Below are 14,091 nucleotides of genomic sequence, written 5' to 3'. Positions count from 1 at the left end.
TTGCCCAGGGTCAGACAGATAGTAAGTGTCTGAGGCCAGATTTGAACTTAGGACTTTTGACTCTAGGCCCGACTCTGTATCGTCTAGCTATTCAACTTCTGAGTTATCTCCTTCTTCTACACTGAGAACCAAGGCTTCTGGCTTCAGAGCCATAGATTTTGAGTAGCAAAAGAAGACCACCACGTCTCTGGGTTGCCTATCTCTCTGGGTGCTCCCCTTTGGAGGGCCTGGAGTCTGATTAGTGTTCCTTTCCACTGCCCAACCCAGTGATTAACTAGATAATTTGTTATTTGTTCTGAAAGAGAGGAACTAGCCCTCCTGGGAAGAAGAATTCGGTGTTGGAGGTACAGTCATTTCCGAGGTCTGAATGAGTAAGAAAAATCCCCGGAATCCTGTCTCCATTCCGGAGACTGGGTTCCAGCAAAGAGAACAGGAAGATATTGCCTTGTTTTTAGTCTCTTGTTTATCAAATTAGTAAGAGCTTTGGTAGCTCTCTGGCCCCCAGCATTATTCCAGCATGACATGAGAAAGCAATTAGACTTTTGCCCAGTGTCAGTCAAACAGCAGTGATTCTATCCTGGATCAAGGCTAAGGCCTTCCTTTTCTACCCATGAGCCAATTATCTCATTATCAAACCCTTGGGACTCTCTATAAAGAACTTCCTGGCCCCCAAGAGCTTTTCAGAGATGAATTACTCCCTGCAACAGGCCCAGGAGGTGGGCGAGTAGTGCTGGCATCATTCTTATCCCCTAATTGGCAGAAGGCAGTAGGGAAGCAGAGGAAAGATGAGTCATGGGCCAAGCCGGAGACCATTAGAACCAGGGATCTTCCAAAGGGTCAAAACCCCAGCATTGCTGCCGAGGAGGGAATGGGGTGAGAAAGGAGGTGAAATTTTCTAGGACTTTGATCTTGGTGAATTGGATCATAAGAGAAAAAGCAAGGAGAGAAGACCAGAGAGCAATGATCTTTGTTTCTGATTGTTAAATTTTCAGTGTGAGCATTTACACCTTGGAAATTCACACAAACTTGAGCAAGGGTTGATTTACTGTTTTGTTGATCAACCAGAAGAGTCAAAACAAGAAGCCATAAGGCAAATGATGTGCAAAACCCATAGAATGAGATTAATATGTAATTGGGAAAGAGTTTTAAAAAAATTAAAATACAACATAGATAATGTTAATTTCTAGTTTTCTAAGTCACTATGGGGCCCACAAGGATCCATTTCTATTTGAGTATTACACCTCTGGTCTACACCAGAGAGTAATAGAGAAAATGCTAATAGCACCAATTAAGACTAAAAGGGTGTCATATGTACTTTTGTTTTTTTAAAAGCCAATTGTTAAACATTTACTAGCACACCCCTGGTTGGCACCCTCCTTTCCTGCCCAACCTCTCTCTTCCCCATACATAGCAATTTGTTTTGCACTTTGATAATATATTTATCGCATAATATTGTGTATCATAGCCATCCCTGTTAGTGTCTTATCGTCCTACAAGGGGCAGCTAAGTGGGGAAGTCCATAAAACACTAGGTCTGGAGTCAGGAAGATTCATCATCCTGAGTTCAAATCTGGCCTGAGACACTTGCTAGATGAGTGAACCTGGGCAAGTCACTTAACCTTGTTTGCCTCAGTTTCCTTATCTGTAAAATGAGCTGGAGAAGGCAATGGCAAATTACTCCAGTATCTCTGCCAAGAAAACTCCAAATAAGGTCACAAAGAGTCAGATACAACTGAAAATGACTGAACAAGGAGAAGACTATAAGCTCTGTGAAGGATGGGACCATACTTTATCTAAACTTTATATCCTCCCTTCATCTAGCATAGTGTATCTAGCATAAGTGTTTGATGGATAATAAAATTTCACATTTGTAAAGTTCTTTAACATTCACAACACATTTTTCTCACAATAACTCTGAAGGATAGATTACAAGAATTATTATTTCTACTTTACAAATGAGGAAACTGAGGCCCAATAGATTCAGAAATTTGCTACAGCTAATGAACAAGAGAGCTGAAATTAGAACCTATGTGTCTTCTGACTCCAAATCTGGTATTCTTTCTGTATGCCAGCCTGCCCCTCATTCATTCATTCATGAGAAGAAAAGGGTAGTTCCAACTCAAGAGGCAATTGGACAGTCAAGACCCTACTAAGGGTGTTTTTGGAGGTGGGAGATTCTGAAGAGCAGCATTCAAAGACTCACTTCAGGGGAGGGGTAAGCATGATGGACAAGATGGCAGAGTCAGAAAAAGTACTATGGGTGGGGTGATATCATTAATTTAGAGTAGATCATTCAGTCATTGTGGTTCTGAGTGTACTGGGTGGGAAATTACAAAAGCCCCTAGAGAAGGAATGGCATAACTGATCCTGTAAATGAGGGAAGAAGTTTGTGTGTATGTTTTGACTGAGGTGGAGCCTGGGTTGAGAGACTTGAGTGGGTGGCAGAGTTCCAAATGTACAGACAAGGGAGATGGAGTAATAATAATATCTTGGATACACAAGAGGAAAAAGTAGCTAAAGGACAAGGATGACTCCAAGGTTTCTGGTCTTGGGAGCCTGGTGGGGATCTGAAATGAGGAGAGTAGTAGTGGGTAGTAGAGAGTAGTATCAATGGGGAGAAGGTGTGCTATCTGGCTGAGTGGTGCCATTGGATATAGGAAGGAGGTTACAAAAGATCCTGTGGTTGAGACTGAGCAGAGTAATAACTACTCTGCCTACCAACTGCTACTCAGCAGAGTAGCGAGAGACCCAATGGCTCTGGTCCATGAAGTGGTGGAGCTAGGGATTACCTCCATAAAAATGAGGAGGCTTTGGCTAAAGCAAAAGTACTGTCCCAGAGAGAGAAGAACCAAGCGGGTGTGGATATATCAGACAGCAGCCATCAGGAAAGAGTAAGGAATATTTAAAGAGGATATTTGGAGGCAGTGTCATAGAATGGGAAGAGAATCTGATCTGGAGTCATGAGATATGGTTTGAATTCTTGCTCAGTTGCCTATGGAGTGACCTTAGATATGTCTTTTAACCTCTCTGGGCCTCAGTTCCCCTATGTGTAAAATGAAGGGGTCAATGATCTCTTCTAAGGTCCCTGCTAGTTTTAAACCCTATGATCCTATATATATGTATCTATCTATATAGTGGGTTCTGCCCTAGCTAAGTAGGTAGGTGTATCTGGGCTGGTAGGTGCACACTTCTTCTTCATCCATAAAACGGGATTAATAACGCCAGCCCCAGAATTGTGGGGATAAAACGAGGCGATAGATGTGCCCACACTCAGAAAAGTACAAAGTGAATATTTTGTTTTCTTCTCCGAGATCCTCCCATTCCTGCTTCTCCTTTGCCAAGCTCCATGCCCCAGGGCTATGAATGGGAAATCATTGACTCTTTGACTCATAGGTCTGGAATGGCACAGTCCTCCAGGCAGGAGGTAGCAGGTAGCTGATGTTCTTTGTCCTATTCCTCCTTCGCTCTCATAATAATAGCTAACACTTCAAGGTTTGTCAAGTGCTACAGGCAACTGTTATCTCATTGGGAGACAGTTATTAGACATGTTATGATCTTGATTTTATAGATGATGAAACTGAAGATCAGAGACATTCAATGGCTTACCCAGGATAACACAGCTTGCAAATTCCAGAGGCAGTAGTCACACCAATGTCTCTCCAGTGAGAGACAGCTTGGGCGGTACAGTGGGTACAGCGGTACAGCTCTGGCCTGGAGTCAGGAAGACCTGAGTGCAACTCTGACCTCAGATACTAGCTGTGTGACCCTCAGCAAGTTGCTTGATCTCTTTCTGCCTTATTTTCCTCATTTATTAAAATGGGACAATAATAGCACCTACCCCCCAGAGTCGTTAGGAGGAACAAGTGGTACAATAATTGTACAGTGGCTTAGCACAATATCCTGCACAGAGTAGACACCTTTAAAGTGCTTTAAAGTAGGCCTTCTTTAGACTCTTAAGTTCGGTGTTCTTTTCACTGGATTGTGCAATAGACCAATAGACCAAAAAAGAAAGAAGGAAAGAAAGAAAGAAAATAGGAAAGAAAGAAGGAAAGAAAGAAAGAAAGAAAGAAAGAAAGAAAGAAAGAAAGAAAGAAAGAAAGAAAGAAAGAAAGGAAGAAAGAAAGAAAGAAAGGAGAAATAGAGGGAGGGAGGGAAGGAAGGAAAGAAATAAGGTAGGAAGAAAGAAAAGAAGGAAGGAAGGAAGGAAGAAAGGAAGGAAGGAAGGAAGGAAGGAAGGAAGAAATGTAGGCTAGAGGATATTGTCTTGGGAACCTGCTCCTTATACCTTGTCTGTCATCCCATCCTCTCAGATGAATCTCGGGGTAATGGTGGGTAAAGTGGGAGAGTTCTTATAAAGGATCCTTCCCTGAGTCTTAAAATTCTCTGACATGTGTAAGCTTGCACCAATTTCTTCCCTTTGAAGCTGGTCAAGGGAATCTTGTCTTTAGCTCAAGGGTTAAAGAGCTCACTAGCCTCCTCACCTTGCTAAAGGAAAAAGTCCCAGGTAAGCTCAAAACCATTGAGTCACCCTATCAAATAAGACCAATGTCAAAAAGCCCCTCTCTTGCTGATGGGGTGTTTGAATATCAACTAGTTGTCAGTTTACCAGGAGTCTTCCCCACTAATATGAATCAGCACCAGTCTCCAGTTCCAGGCTCCCTTCTTCCTTCCCTCAATGTCTGGTTCTGATTGACTCTAATAAAAACTTTTAAAAGCCCACAGACCCTACCAGGTAAAGGTTCCCATTTCTACCAGGGCTCCAGTGCTTCCCACCTGTTTCTGCCATTCAATGTCCCCTCCATCAGTCAGTCAATAAACATATGTTAAATGACTATTATATTCCAGGCACTGTGCTAAGTGTTGAGGGCACAAATATGAAAAAAGCCTGTTCCTGCCCTCAGCAAGCTTATCGTCTAATAGGGGAAGGCAACACAAAAGGAAGTTCAAATGTGTGTGTGGGAAAGAGGTGGCCTGGAAAGGTGCCCAAATAGTGGAAAAATCAGAGAAGTCCCAAAGTAGTGCAGCCAAGTGAGAAATGATATGTTCTGAGCTGTACTTCTTCCTTAAATGAAGGTTTTGGAGTTCATGGCTCCACTGTCCAATCAGAGGTTAAAAAGGGTGGTGATGAGGTGAAATACCAAGGCTGATGGCATTTTGAGGGTGGTAAGATTTTCCTAAGAAAGCCAGCTTGCTTTACTCTCTTGTGTGCTCTGTTTCCTTGTACTGGCCTTCGGTATTCTAAACCTTTCTAAATTTGTATTGAGACACCAGCCTTGCTCCTTCTTTTCTCTTTATCCCTTTTTTCTTTACCCTTTATACCACAATAGTGCATTTCACTATTTAAAAAATCTCTGCTGATTCCTGAACCCCACTTTAGGCCACTGGACCCTCATGGCCTCTAAGCTAGCTTGGGTTCAGACATCTGATGTTTCCATTTCTTCAGTTTTCTCATCTTTAAGATCTGGGGATTTGATGAGATGACCCATAAGGTTCCTCCTGGCTGTAAGTTAATGAGCCTATGAATCTGATTATCTATCTCCTTCTTTTATGAAGGAAAGGACAGTCAGTCCATAAATATTAAGCTCCTACCCATAGTAGGCCTGGCACTGTGATAAGCATTAGGGATACAAAGAAAGGCAAAAAGAGAGTCCTTGTTTTTAAGGAGCTCACAGTCTAATGGGGGAGATAACATGCAAACAACTATGTTCAAACAAGATACATACATATATATATATATATACACACACACACACATTCATACATACGTAGAGAGAGATTATGTATGTGTGTATGTATATGGATTTACATGGACATATGTATATAGATATGGACATATCTATCTATCTATGTATGGATAAATGAGAGATAATCAATAGAGAGAAGGCATTACAATTAATTACCTACACTACTGTAAGCTCTGGCCTGGAATCTGCTACCTCTTTTCCTTTTATCCACTGTCCCCCCATCCTCCATTCCTCCCCCTCCTTTAGAACATGAGTGTGCTTTCTAGAGTTTATTTTCAAGAAAAAGAAATAAATTCAGAAATAATACATCAGGATAGCGTAATTAGAATTGAATATAAAAGAAACTTCCAAGCTAGAAGGGAAATTACCTGTTCTAAATATGATACAGGTAGATTATGGTAGCTACCACACGAAATGTAGGAATAAAATACTAAGAGGGGAAGGAGGACAGCGATCAAGGAAACCCTCACGATTAGGAAGCTTGTATTTTATCCTCCACCTTATCACTGGCTTCTTATATGACTTTGTGCCCCTGCAAAAATGGGTGTCACCTACCCCAGAATAACACCCACCCCATCCCTCACTCCAGTCAACACACACATCTCTGACTTGACTTTAACTTATAAGGAAATTGCAGTGATGGAGGGCTCAAAGATTTGAACAGGATGAGATGAATGAGTTCCTAGTGGCAAATTACTTTGAACTTCTGGCTGGATGAGTGTTAAGAATGCAAGGCAGGGCTGTGGTTTCACAATCATTTAATACGCTGTAGCTATGAATGAAGAACTCGGTTAATTCCACTAGGGGGCATACTGCTCATGTCATCTTCTAAAAGCCCCTTTATGCCCCAGGGGAAGGCGGAGGCAAGAGAGTTCTGGACTGTCCTCCAGCCACGCGCGACATGTGGCACTGGGCATGAATGGTATCAGCTCTCTGGGAAGAGATTGGAGGTAGTAGTTTCTGTATCTCGAGACTTGGACCCGTTACCCTTTCTCATGTACCACTCAATGACTCAGTTTCAAGGTGCTTTGAGGCCACCAGAATTCACCACTAGCCCCTGAGAGACGCCCTGAAAAGGTGAGGGGCAGAGGAAAGAGAAGGAAAACAGTCAGGGCTGACTAGTGGGAGATGCACTGGATCCGCGACCTCCACGGGCCCTACCTCCCCTGCGGGCTCTTGGGTCCAGCTCTGAGCAGGGGACCTGCCTCTCCCTAGCACTTCAGAGGTTAATACCCCTCCGCCTCTCGTATGCTTCGTTGTGCCAAAGTGGGTGTTACTGGAATTCTTCCCTCTCTCCCGTAATGAGGAGGCTGAGCCGTCTCTCCGAGGAGGGGGCAATAGTGTGGATAAAAGAGACTAGAAAAAAAAAAGTGGGAGGTTTCCAAAAATAAAACCCTCCACATCCCCTCCCGAGGTTGCAGTGACAGGGGGAAGAAACCAGAAGGTGCAAGCAGCTGTGTGCGCAGAGTGGGCTGGGGGCACGGGGCTGAACCGTAGGCAAGGGGCCGGGAATCAGAACAGGTCTGAATTCGGGAGAATTCTCAATATCCCGGAGCTGCCCAAACCCGGAGCTCCTCTTTCCCCCAACCCCCTGATCGGGTGGCGGGTTTGGAACAGTGATTGCTGGGTGGAAAGTGAGCTTCCGAGGCGCTCAAGGCAAGCATCTCCTGCCTGGCGAGATCAGGAGCCTGGGAGGCCGGTGTGCAGCTGCTCCGGGTGCTACATGTGGCGGCTGCAGCTTGTTGTTCGCTAAGTTCTTCTCGCCCGAGGCCAACCATGGGGAGCTACTGGAGAAGCTTTCTGCCCTTGACCCTGGCTCTCTTTGTGGGTATGGGTGATGCTCAGCGGGATCTCGTGGGGAGGTACGAGCCCGCGGGCAGGGATCGGGGCCGGCTTCGGCGACCTGGGTTCAGTCATTCTGGTGCGACTGTAGGCAAGGTGTACAGTCTGTTCCGGGAGCAAGGAGGGCTTGGTCCAGGTCAGGCTCACGGAGATGTACCCCAGCCGGGTTGGGGGCACCTGAGGAACCCCACCGACGGCGAGATCAGGAGGCTTCTCAGAACACAGCAGACCCGTAGAGTCCTGTCACCTGCACAGATGTCTTCGGTTACCCTAAGACAGCAGAACCCACCTCTGGCTAGGTCTGCCTCGGCTGTGCAGCGCCCTCGGACAGGGCAGAGAGTCCGGGCTGCGCCCCCGCCCCCGCCCCCGCCCTCATCGCGCGGGCGACTGATGGGGTAAGGCCAAGTATGTGTGTGTTTGTGTGTGTGTGTGTGTGTGTGTGTGTGTGTGTAGTTATTGCTTTTGGGAAGTTCATTACCAAGCTTATATGTCACTTTGTATGTATATACACACATACATAGGTATGTATGTTTTATGTATATGCATATACATATATATCTTTTGGATTATATATGGCTATATATCAATATAGAAAGGGTGTAGGGAGGGGCAGGAAGTGATAGATATCTATGTATATGAATAGATCTATAGATAGATCAATGAAATAACTATCACTTCCTGCCCCCCCCACTCCTTGCCGTTGGCACCTGCTCCGTTTTTTCGAGCCGAGACCCAAACTTTGAGCCTCTATGTGAGAGCTGCCTGCCCCTCCTCAGCTATCCGAGCTCAGCTTCTCTACAACACCCTCAGTTTCATCCTCCCCTCTAATTTAACTTTCTTAACCCCGAGGTGTCTGCACACCCACAATTCACATAAGGAAACTGAGCTTTGCTCTGGCTAAGAGAAGTGCAACCAGGTCCAGGCGCCCCTCGTCGGAGCCGGCAGAATGAACCAGAAGCTGAAGGTTTTCTTTACCAGGATTCACATCTGTGTGCTGCTCCTGAATCCCAGAGCAGTGGCCCCTGGGGAATGTTTCCAGCGGAAGAGTGGGGGCCCGACTGGGTGGAGGTGGGGAAAGAGGAGGTACAGAGGACTGCACTCGCAGGTGGAGATCGATTCTATTCTGGTACTCAGTTTTTGAAGGGAAATTTGGTGTTTGTGTGAACGCGTGGGTTTGTCTGAGAATGTTCAAGAGGACGGTACACTTGAATGGGATAGAGATGGGGGAGGGGACCTGGGAAAATTGCCCACTGAGCTTAGTAACTGGGAGTAGGTGGAAGTCTGGAGCTAAACATTTTAGATTTGGGTTGCGGCTGTGTGTGTGTGTGTGTGTGTGTGTGTGTGTGTGTGTGTGTATTTGTGCGCTTGCTCCCCGGAATACTCTTTGTAGAACTGAGCTGTCCACAACACACCCATACACAGATAAATACGTTCCCCTCTTCTTATTCATCTTCCCAGTGTAACATCGCACTTTCACTCATGCCTCCCAATTCTTCTGCTTTCTTAGGAGAAGCTCTCCTTCTGCCTGGGCTGTAGATACCATAGCCCATTTCGAACAACGGTGTGCCAGGCTGGTGCCTGGAGCCCCACAGGTGCTTCCTGAGGTGAACTGTGGTTATTGGGCAGTGTTACAGAGAGCAGTGAGCAAAGCTGGCAAGGACATCAGCAGGAATGTCCCCACTCCTCTCACCCAATTTATACATTCCATTTGGGCTCCAATGATTGAGTGGACTAAGTCAGTGATCTCAATTGCTGTTGTATTTCCATGGAGAAGGGCAAACCATTCTCTGGCATACTCATGTGTCTTTATCCATCCATCCATCCATCCATCCATCCATCCATCCATCCATCCATCTATCTATCTATCTATCTATCTATCTGTCTGTCTGTCTGTCTACCTTTCTGTCTACATACATATGTACAACACATAAATTATACAGCTTGCCTGCATAGAAGGTATGTATAGAAGGCCTGCATAGAAGACAATATTTTCGAAAATTAGCTTTGCCATGCCAGTGTAGAAATGGTATTCATTCATTCGTTAGTAACAACTCAGTTGTTGAATGTAGGGGATGTTTCTCCCAGTGTTTCTCTGTTACGTGTTCCTCACATCCCTTGGACAAGTTCCATTCAAACTTCCCACCACCCTACCAGAAGCTCTGAGAAAAGGTAGGTGGGCTGGAAAACGGTAGTGTGGAGTAAGAATTAAAGATAGTAGAAAGGTGGGGCAGCTAGGTGGTGCAGTGAATAGAGCACCCGCCCTAGAGTCAGGAAGACCTGAGTTCAAATCCGGCCTCAGACGACTGACACTTACTAGCTGTGTGACCTTGGGCAAGTCACTTAAACCCAATTGCCCTTCCCCCCTCCAAAAGAAAAAATTAGAGCCATAAAGATAGTAGAAAGGTGGTTTAGTGGAAAGCTGTGGTATTGAGTATTGAGTATTGAGTAAAGGGGGCCAGGATTTGAAACCCAGCTATGTGATTTGGGACATACCACCTAAACTCAGTGGGCCTCAGTTTCCTTCTCTGTAAAATGAAGGAGATAGAAGGGATATCAGTGGAGATCTATTCCTGTCTCTTCTTTTTACAGTTGAGGACATTTGAGGCCCAGAGAGGCTAGCTAGCAACAGGGATTTCCACTCTCCCACACTTCCCACAAGAGAGCTTGGTGATGTAGTGGATAGAGTGCTGGCTCTGGAGTCAGGACGACCTGAGTTCAAATCTGACCCCAGACGCTTACTAGCTGTGTGACCCTAGGCAAGTCACTTAGCCCTGTTTGCCTCAGTTTCCTCATCTGTGAAATGAGCTGGAGAAAGAAATGGCAAACCACTCCAGTATTTCTGCCAAGAAAACCCCAAATGGGGTCACAGAGAGTTGGACATGACTGAAACAAATTAACAACAACAACATACTAAAGCAGTAATATCTGAATCAGCACTGATAATCCACATTGGTTCCCCAGCCCTTTACTCTGCCCCCATGTAGTAAGCATTTGGATAGTCTGGGCATTTATAAGCAGACTCATGTTTCCCCTCACCATCTTCACTAATAACAACGTTTCTGAGTGCAATTGAGCTTCCACAAATTCAACAAACATTTCTTAAGCATCTATACTGTGCTAGCCACTGGGGATTACAAAGATGCAGCAAGGTACAGCCCTTGGGCCTTTCCCAAATTAGTGGGAGGGCTGATGTTTACAAGTAATTCCAGTAAAAGTTATTACATGAAAAGAGGTCCAAGCAAAATGGAGAGATTTGAGGTTGAGGAATCACTTCGAGCTTGAGCAATGCCCTGAGGATGCCAAGATGCATGAGGCACTGCTCAGAGACCTGTCAATCTAACAGATTTGGGAGAGTAGAACAAAAACATACAGAGACGAGTGACCCTTTAGGAGAAAGTGCTGTAGGAGTTCAAGGGAAGGAGTGATCGTTATGAACTGGAACCACTGAGGGACAGATGAGAGAAGGCAGGACCTGAGTTAGGCCTTGAAGAAAGGGAAGGATGTAAGAAGAGGAGAGAAAAGACAGTGCGAATAGGGGTGATGATATCAGCAAAAGTGCACAGGTGAGGAGACCAATCAGTCAGTTAATTACTATTTGACAAACACCATGTAAAAGCACAGGGGATACAAAGAATGGCAAAAGGCAGTCTTTCCTCTCGAGGAGCTCCTAATCTAATGAGGGAGACTACATTCAAACAGCTATGGATGGGCAAACTATATACAAGATAAATTGGAGATAATTTCAGAGGGAAAGCGCTAGCATTCATGAAGTTTGGGAGAGCTTTCCTGTAGAAGGGGGGAGGAAGCCAAGGAAGCCAGGAGGCCAAGATGAGGAAGGAGAGAATTCCAGGCACGGGGGACCACAAGTGAAAATGGTCAGAATTGGGAGATGGGATGAGGCCATATTACTGGGGTGGGGGGAGGTGGCAAAAGATAAAACTGTTCATGTGGCTGGGAGGAAATAGGCTGAGTAGGCAGATCAGGGTTAGATCACAAAGGACCCTAAATGGCAAACTAAAGAATTTGGATGTCATCCTATATATAATGGGGAGTCCTTGAAAGTTTGGGAGTAGGGAAGTGATGTATGGGGCAGCTGGGTGGCATAGTGGACAGTGTCCACTGATGTCAGGAAGACTCCTCTTCCTGAGCTCACATCTGGCCTCAGACACTAGATGTGTGACCCTAGACAAGTCACTTCACCCTGTTTGCCTCAGTTTCCTCATCAGTAAAATGAGCTGGAGAAGGAAATGGCAAACTATTCCAGCATCTTTGCCAAGAAAACCGCAAATGGTGTCCTGAAGAGTTGGACACAACTGAAATGACTGAAGAACAACAACAGAAGTGATATGTTCATGATACTTTAGAAAAATTAATCTGGTGCAGTTGAATGTGTGTATACAAAGGGGCTCCAGGTGAAGTGTGGTCAGGTACACACCTCACACACAGACAATGACGTAAGACATTACTTGTGTGCTCTTCTGGGTAAGGGGGAAGGCTGCTTCCTCCCAACTTTAGTCTATCACTCTCTACTGGCCTGTGGGGGCCTGAGTGGAAGGGATCTTGTTATGTCATTCATCTCATCTTGGAAAGACATACAGAGTCTGAGATCCTGGCTTAAAATACCCTGTTCTGTCACCTCCTGTGTGACCTTGAGGAGGTTGCCAAAGCCCTGGGCCTTCTTTCCTTTCTTCATCTGCTAAGTGAGGTTGTTAGACTAGATTTCTAAGGTCCATTCTAATTTTAAGTCGTTGATCCTATGATCCCACTCTACTGTGAACAATGATGTGCAGATAGGCTGACCAATGTGAAGCTTGCCCCCAGCTACTTAGCACTGACAGCTAATCGCCACCTGCTGGTAAAACGTGGAACTGCAGTGCTGTCACTGGGTTACGCTGGCCTCACTGGTGGTCAACTCTTCATAGAATTTTGGAAATCATTTAGTTCAGGGGTGGGGAAGTTGCAGCCTTGAGGCCACGTGTGGCCCTCTAGGTCCTCAAGTGTGACCCTTTGACTGAATCCAAACTTCACAGAACAAATCCATAGGTTCCCCACCCCTGGCACCCCAATAAAATGTTAAGTTTCTTGAGGGCAGGGATTATTTCATCTTTGTCCTTGTAAACCCAGCACCTAACATGGGGCCTAGGATACAGTGGGTACTTAATAAAAGCTTGTTCATTTATCATTTATCATTAAGCAGTAATAGCAGGGTTCACTTCTTATTCCCACCCAGTTCATTAATGTTTTCTTAGCTGCTTACTGTTCATCTCTAATAGCTTCAAGGGAGCTTTCTGGGACAAATTTGAACTTCTCAAACTGTAAGATCATAAGCCTTGTGAGCTTGGGTCAAACCCATGGTCGATTCAGTTTAGTATTTCATCTCTAATGGGAGCACCAAAGGGTAGACTTTAAGTGGGAATGGCCATTCTCCCTAATGCAAACTCCCTAATGCAGAAATACTAAACTGTTATCAGTGTATAAGATAGGAATGTTTGGCCCCAGTACACTTCTCAGGATGGGTTCTCTGCTAGTCACAGCCTTTTGCTCCCATCCTCCCACCACCCTATGTCCTCTGAGTCCACCAAACCCAGTTCTGTTTGTTCTCACTGACCTCTCAACCTCTGACACACCTTGTAATTATTATAAGGGGACCATAATATATAGTGGAACAGCCAGGTGGTGCAGTGGACAGAGTGCTGGGCCTGGAGTCAGGAAGTCCTGAGTTCAAATCTGACCTCATACACAAGCTATGTGACCCTAGGCAAATCATTTAACTCTGTTTGCCTTAGCTTCCTCATCTGTAAAATAAGCTGGAGAAGGAAATGGCAAACCACTCCAGTACCTTTGCCAAGAAAACCCTAAATGGGATCATGAAGAGTCAGACACAACTGAAATGACTGAACAACAACAACAGTCTACAGATGGATATGCCATTTCTGCCCTCCAGCTGCTCCCCCTTTCCCCTAGAAACCCTGGAAGGGTCCTGGGGCCTTTTTCCAAGTATTGGAGGCCAGAACTCAGGAATAGGTGTGACTGACCAAATCACCCTACTTAGTTTTCCTGGAATAGGTCTTGGTGATGAAAGAAGAGTGCCAGAGGGCATGGGAGACTTCTGGAAGAGGCTGGTGCTAGAGATGTCTGATCCAGGAAGGTTGAGCCATAGGCCAGAGGGGTGACTTGGCTGTAGGGGACATTCCTGGAGCTCCCTGGGTGGCAGCTCCCCTTAATGTTGGTTCAGAAGGCCAGGAATGGGCCTCAGTTTTTTTTTTAAGCCAAAGGAATTTATTTTGTATTCTTTGTGAGGCTCCAAAAACCACACAGGCTTTGGGGTCCACTCAAATGTCAAACAAACTCCTAAGTGGGACAAGATGCTCCCCCATGCTGTCCACAGAGGTTTAAAAATGGCCACCAGAATCAGCTCTCCCCTCTGGACACTAGACTCCTCATTGCTAGTTCTAGTTCATGTAATGCTAAGCTCTTAACTTCCCTTTGTCTAGAACAGGCTTCCC

The 14,091-nt window shown here is 45.3% G+C and overlaps 1 protein-coding gene across 1 annotated transcript in view; it reads left to right on the top strand.

The window, feature by feature from the left end:
- The first annotated feature begins 7,519 nt into the window (after positions 1-7,519).
- The window catches only part of LTBP2 (latent transforming growth factor beta binding protein 2), a 193,071-nt gene continuing 186,499 nt past the window's right edge, over positions 7,520-14,091 (top strand). Inside the window, exon 1 of the mRNA XM_036735285.1 lies at positions 7,520-7,980. Coding sequence (XP_036591180.1) covers positions 7,520-7,980 — 461 coding nt within the window. The remainder of the gene's footprint in view (positions 7,981-14,091) is intronic.

The sequence above is a fragment of the Trichosurus vulpecula genome, chromosome 8, assembly GCF_011100635.1.
Source record: "Trichosurus vulpecula isolate mTriVul1 chromosome 8, mTriVul1.pri, whole genome shotgun sequence".
Classification (NCBI taxonomy): domain Eukaryota; kingdom Metazoa; phylum Chordata; class Mammalia; order Diprotodontia; family Phalangeridae; genus Trichosurus; species Trichosurus vulpecula.
The sequence above is the reverse complement of the archived record's forward strand: the minus strand, read 5'-3'. Positions and strand labels throughout refer to the sequence as shown.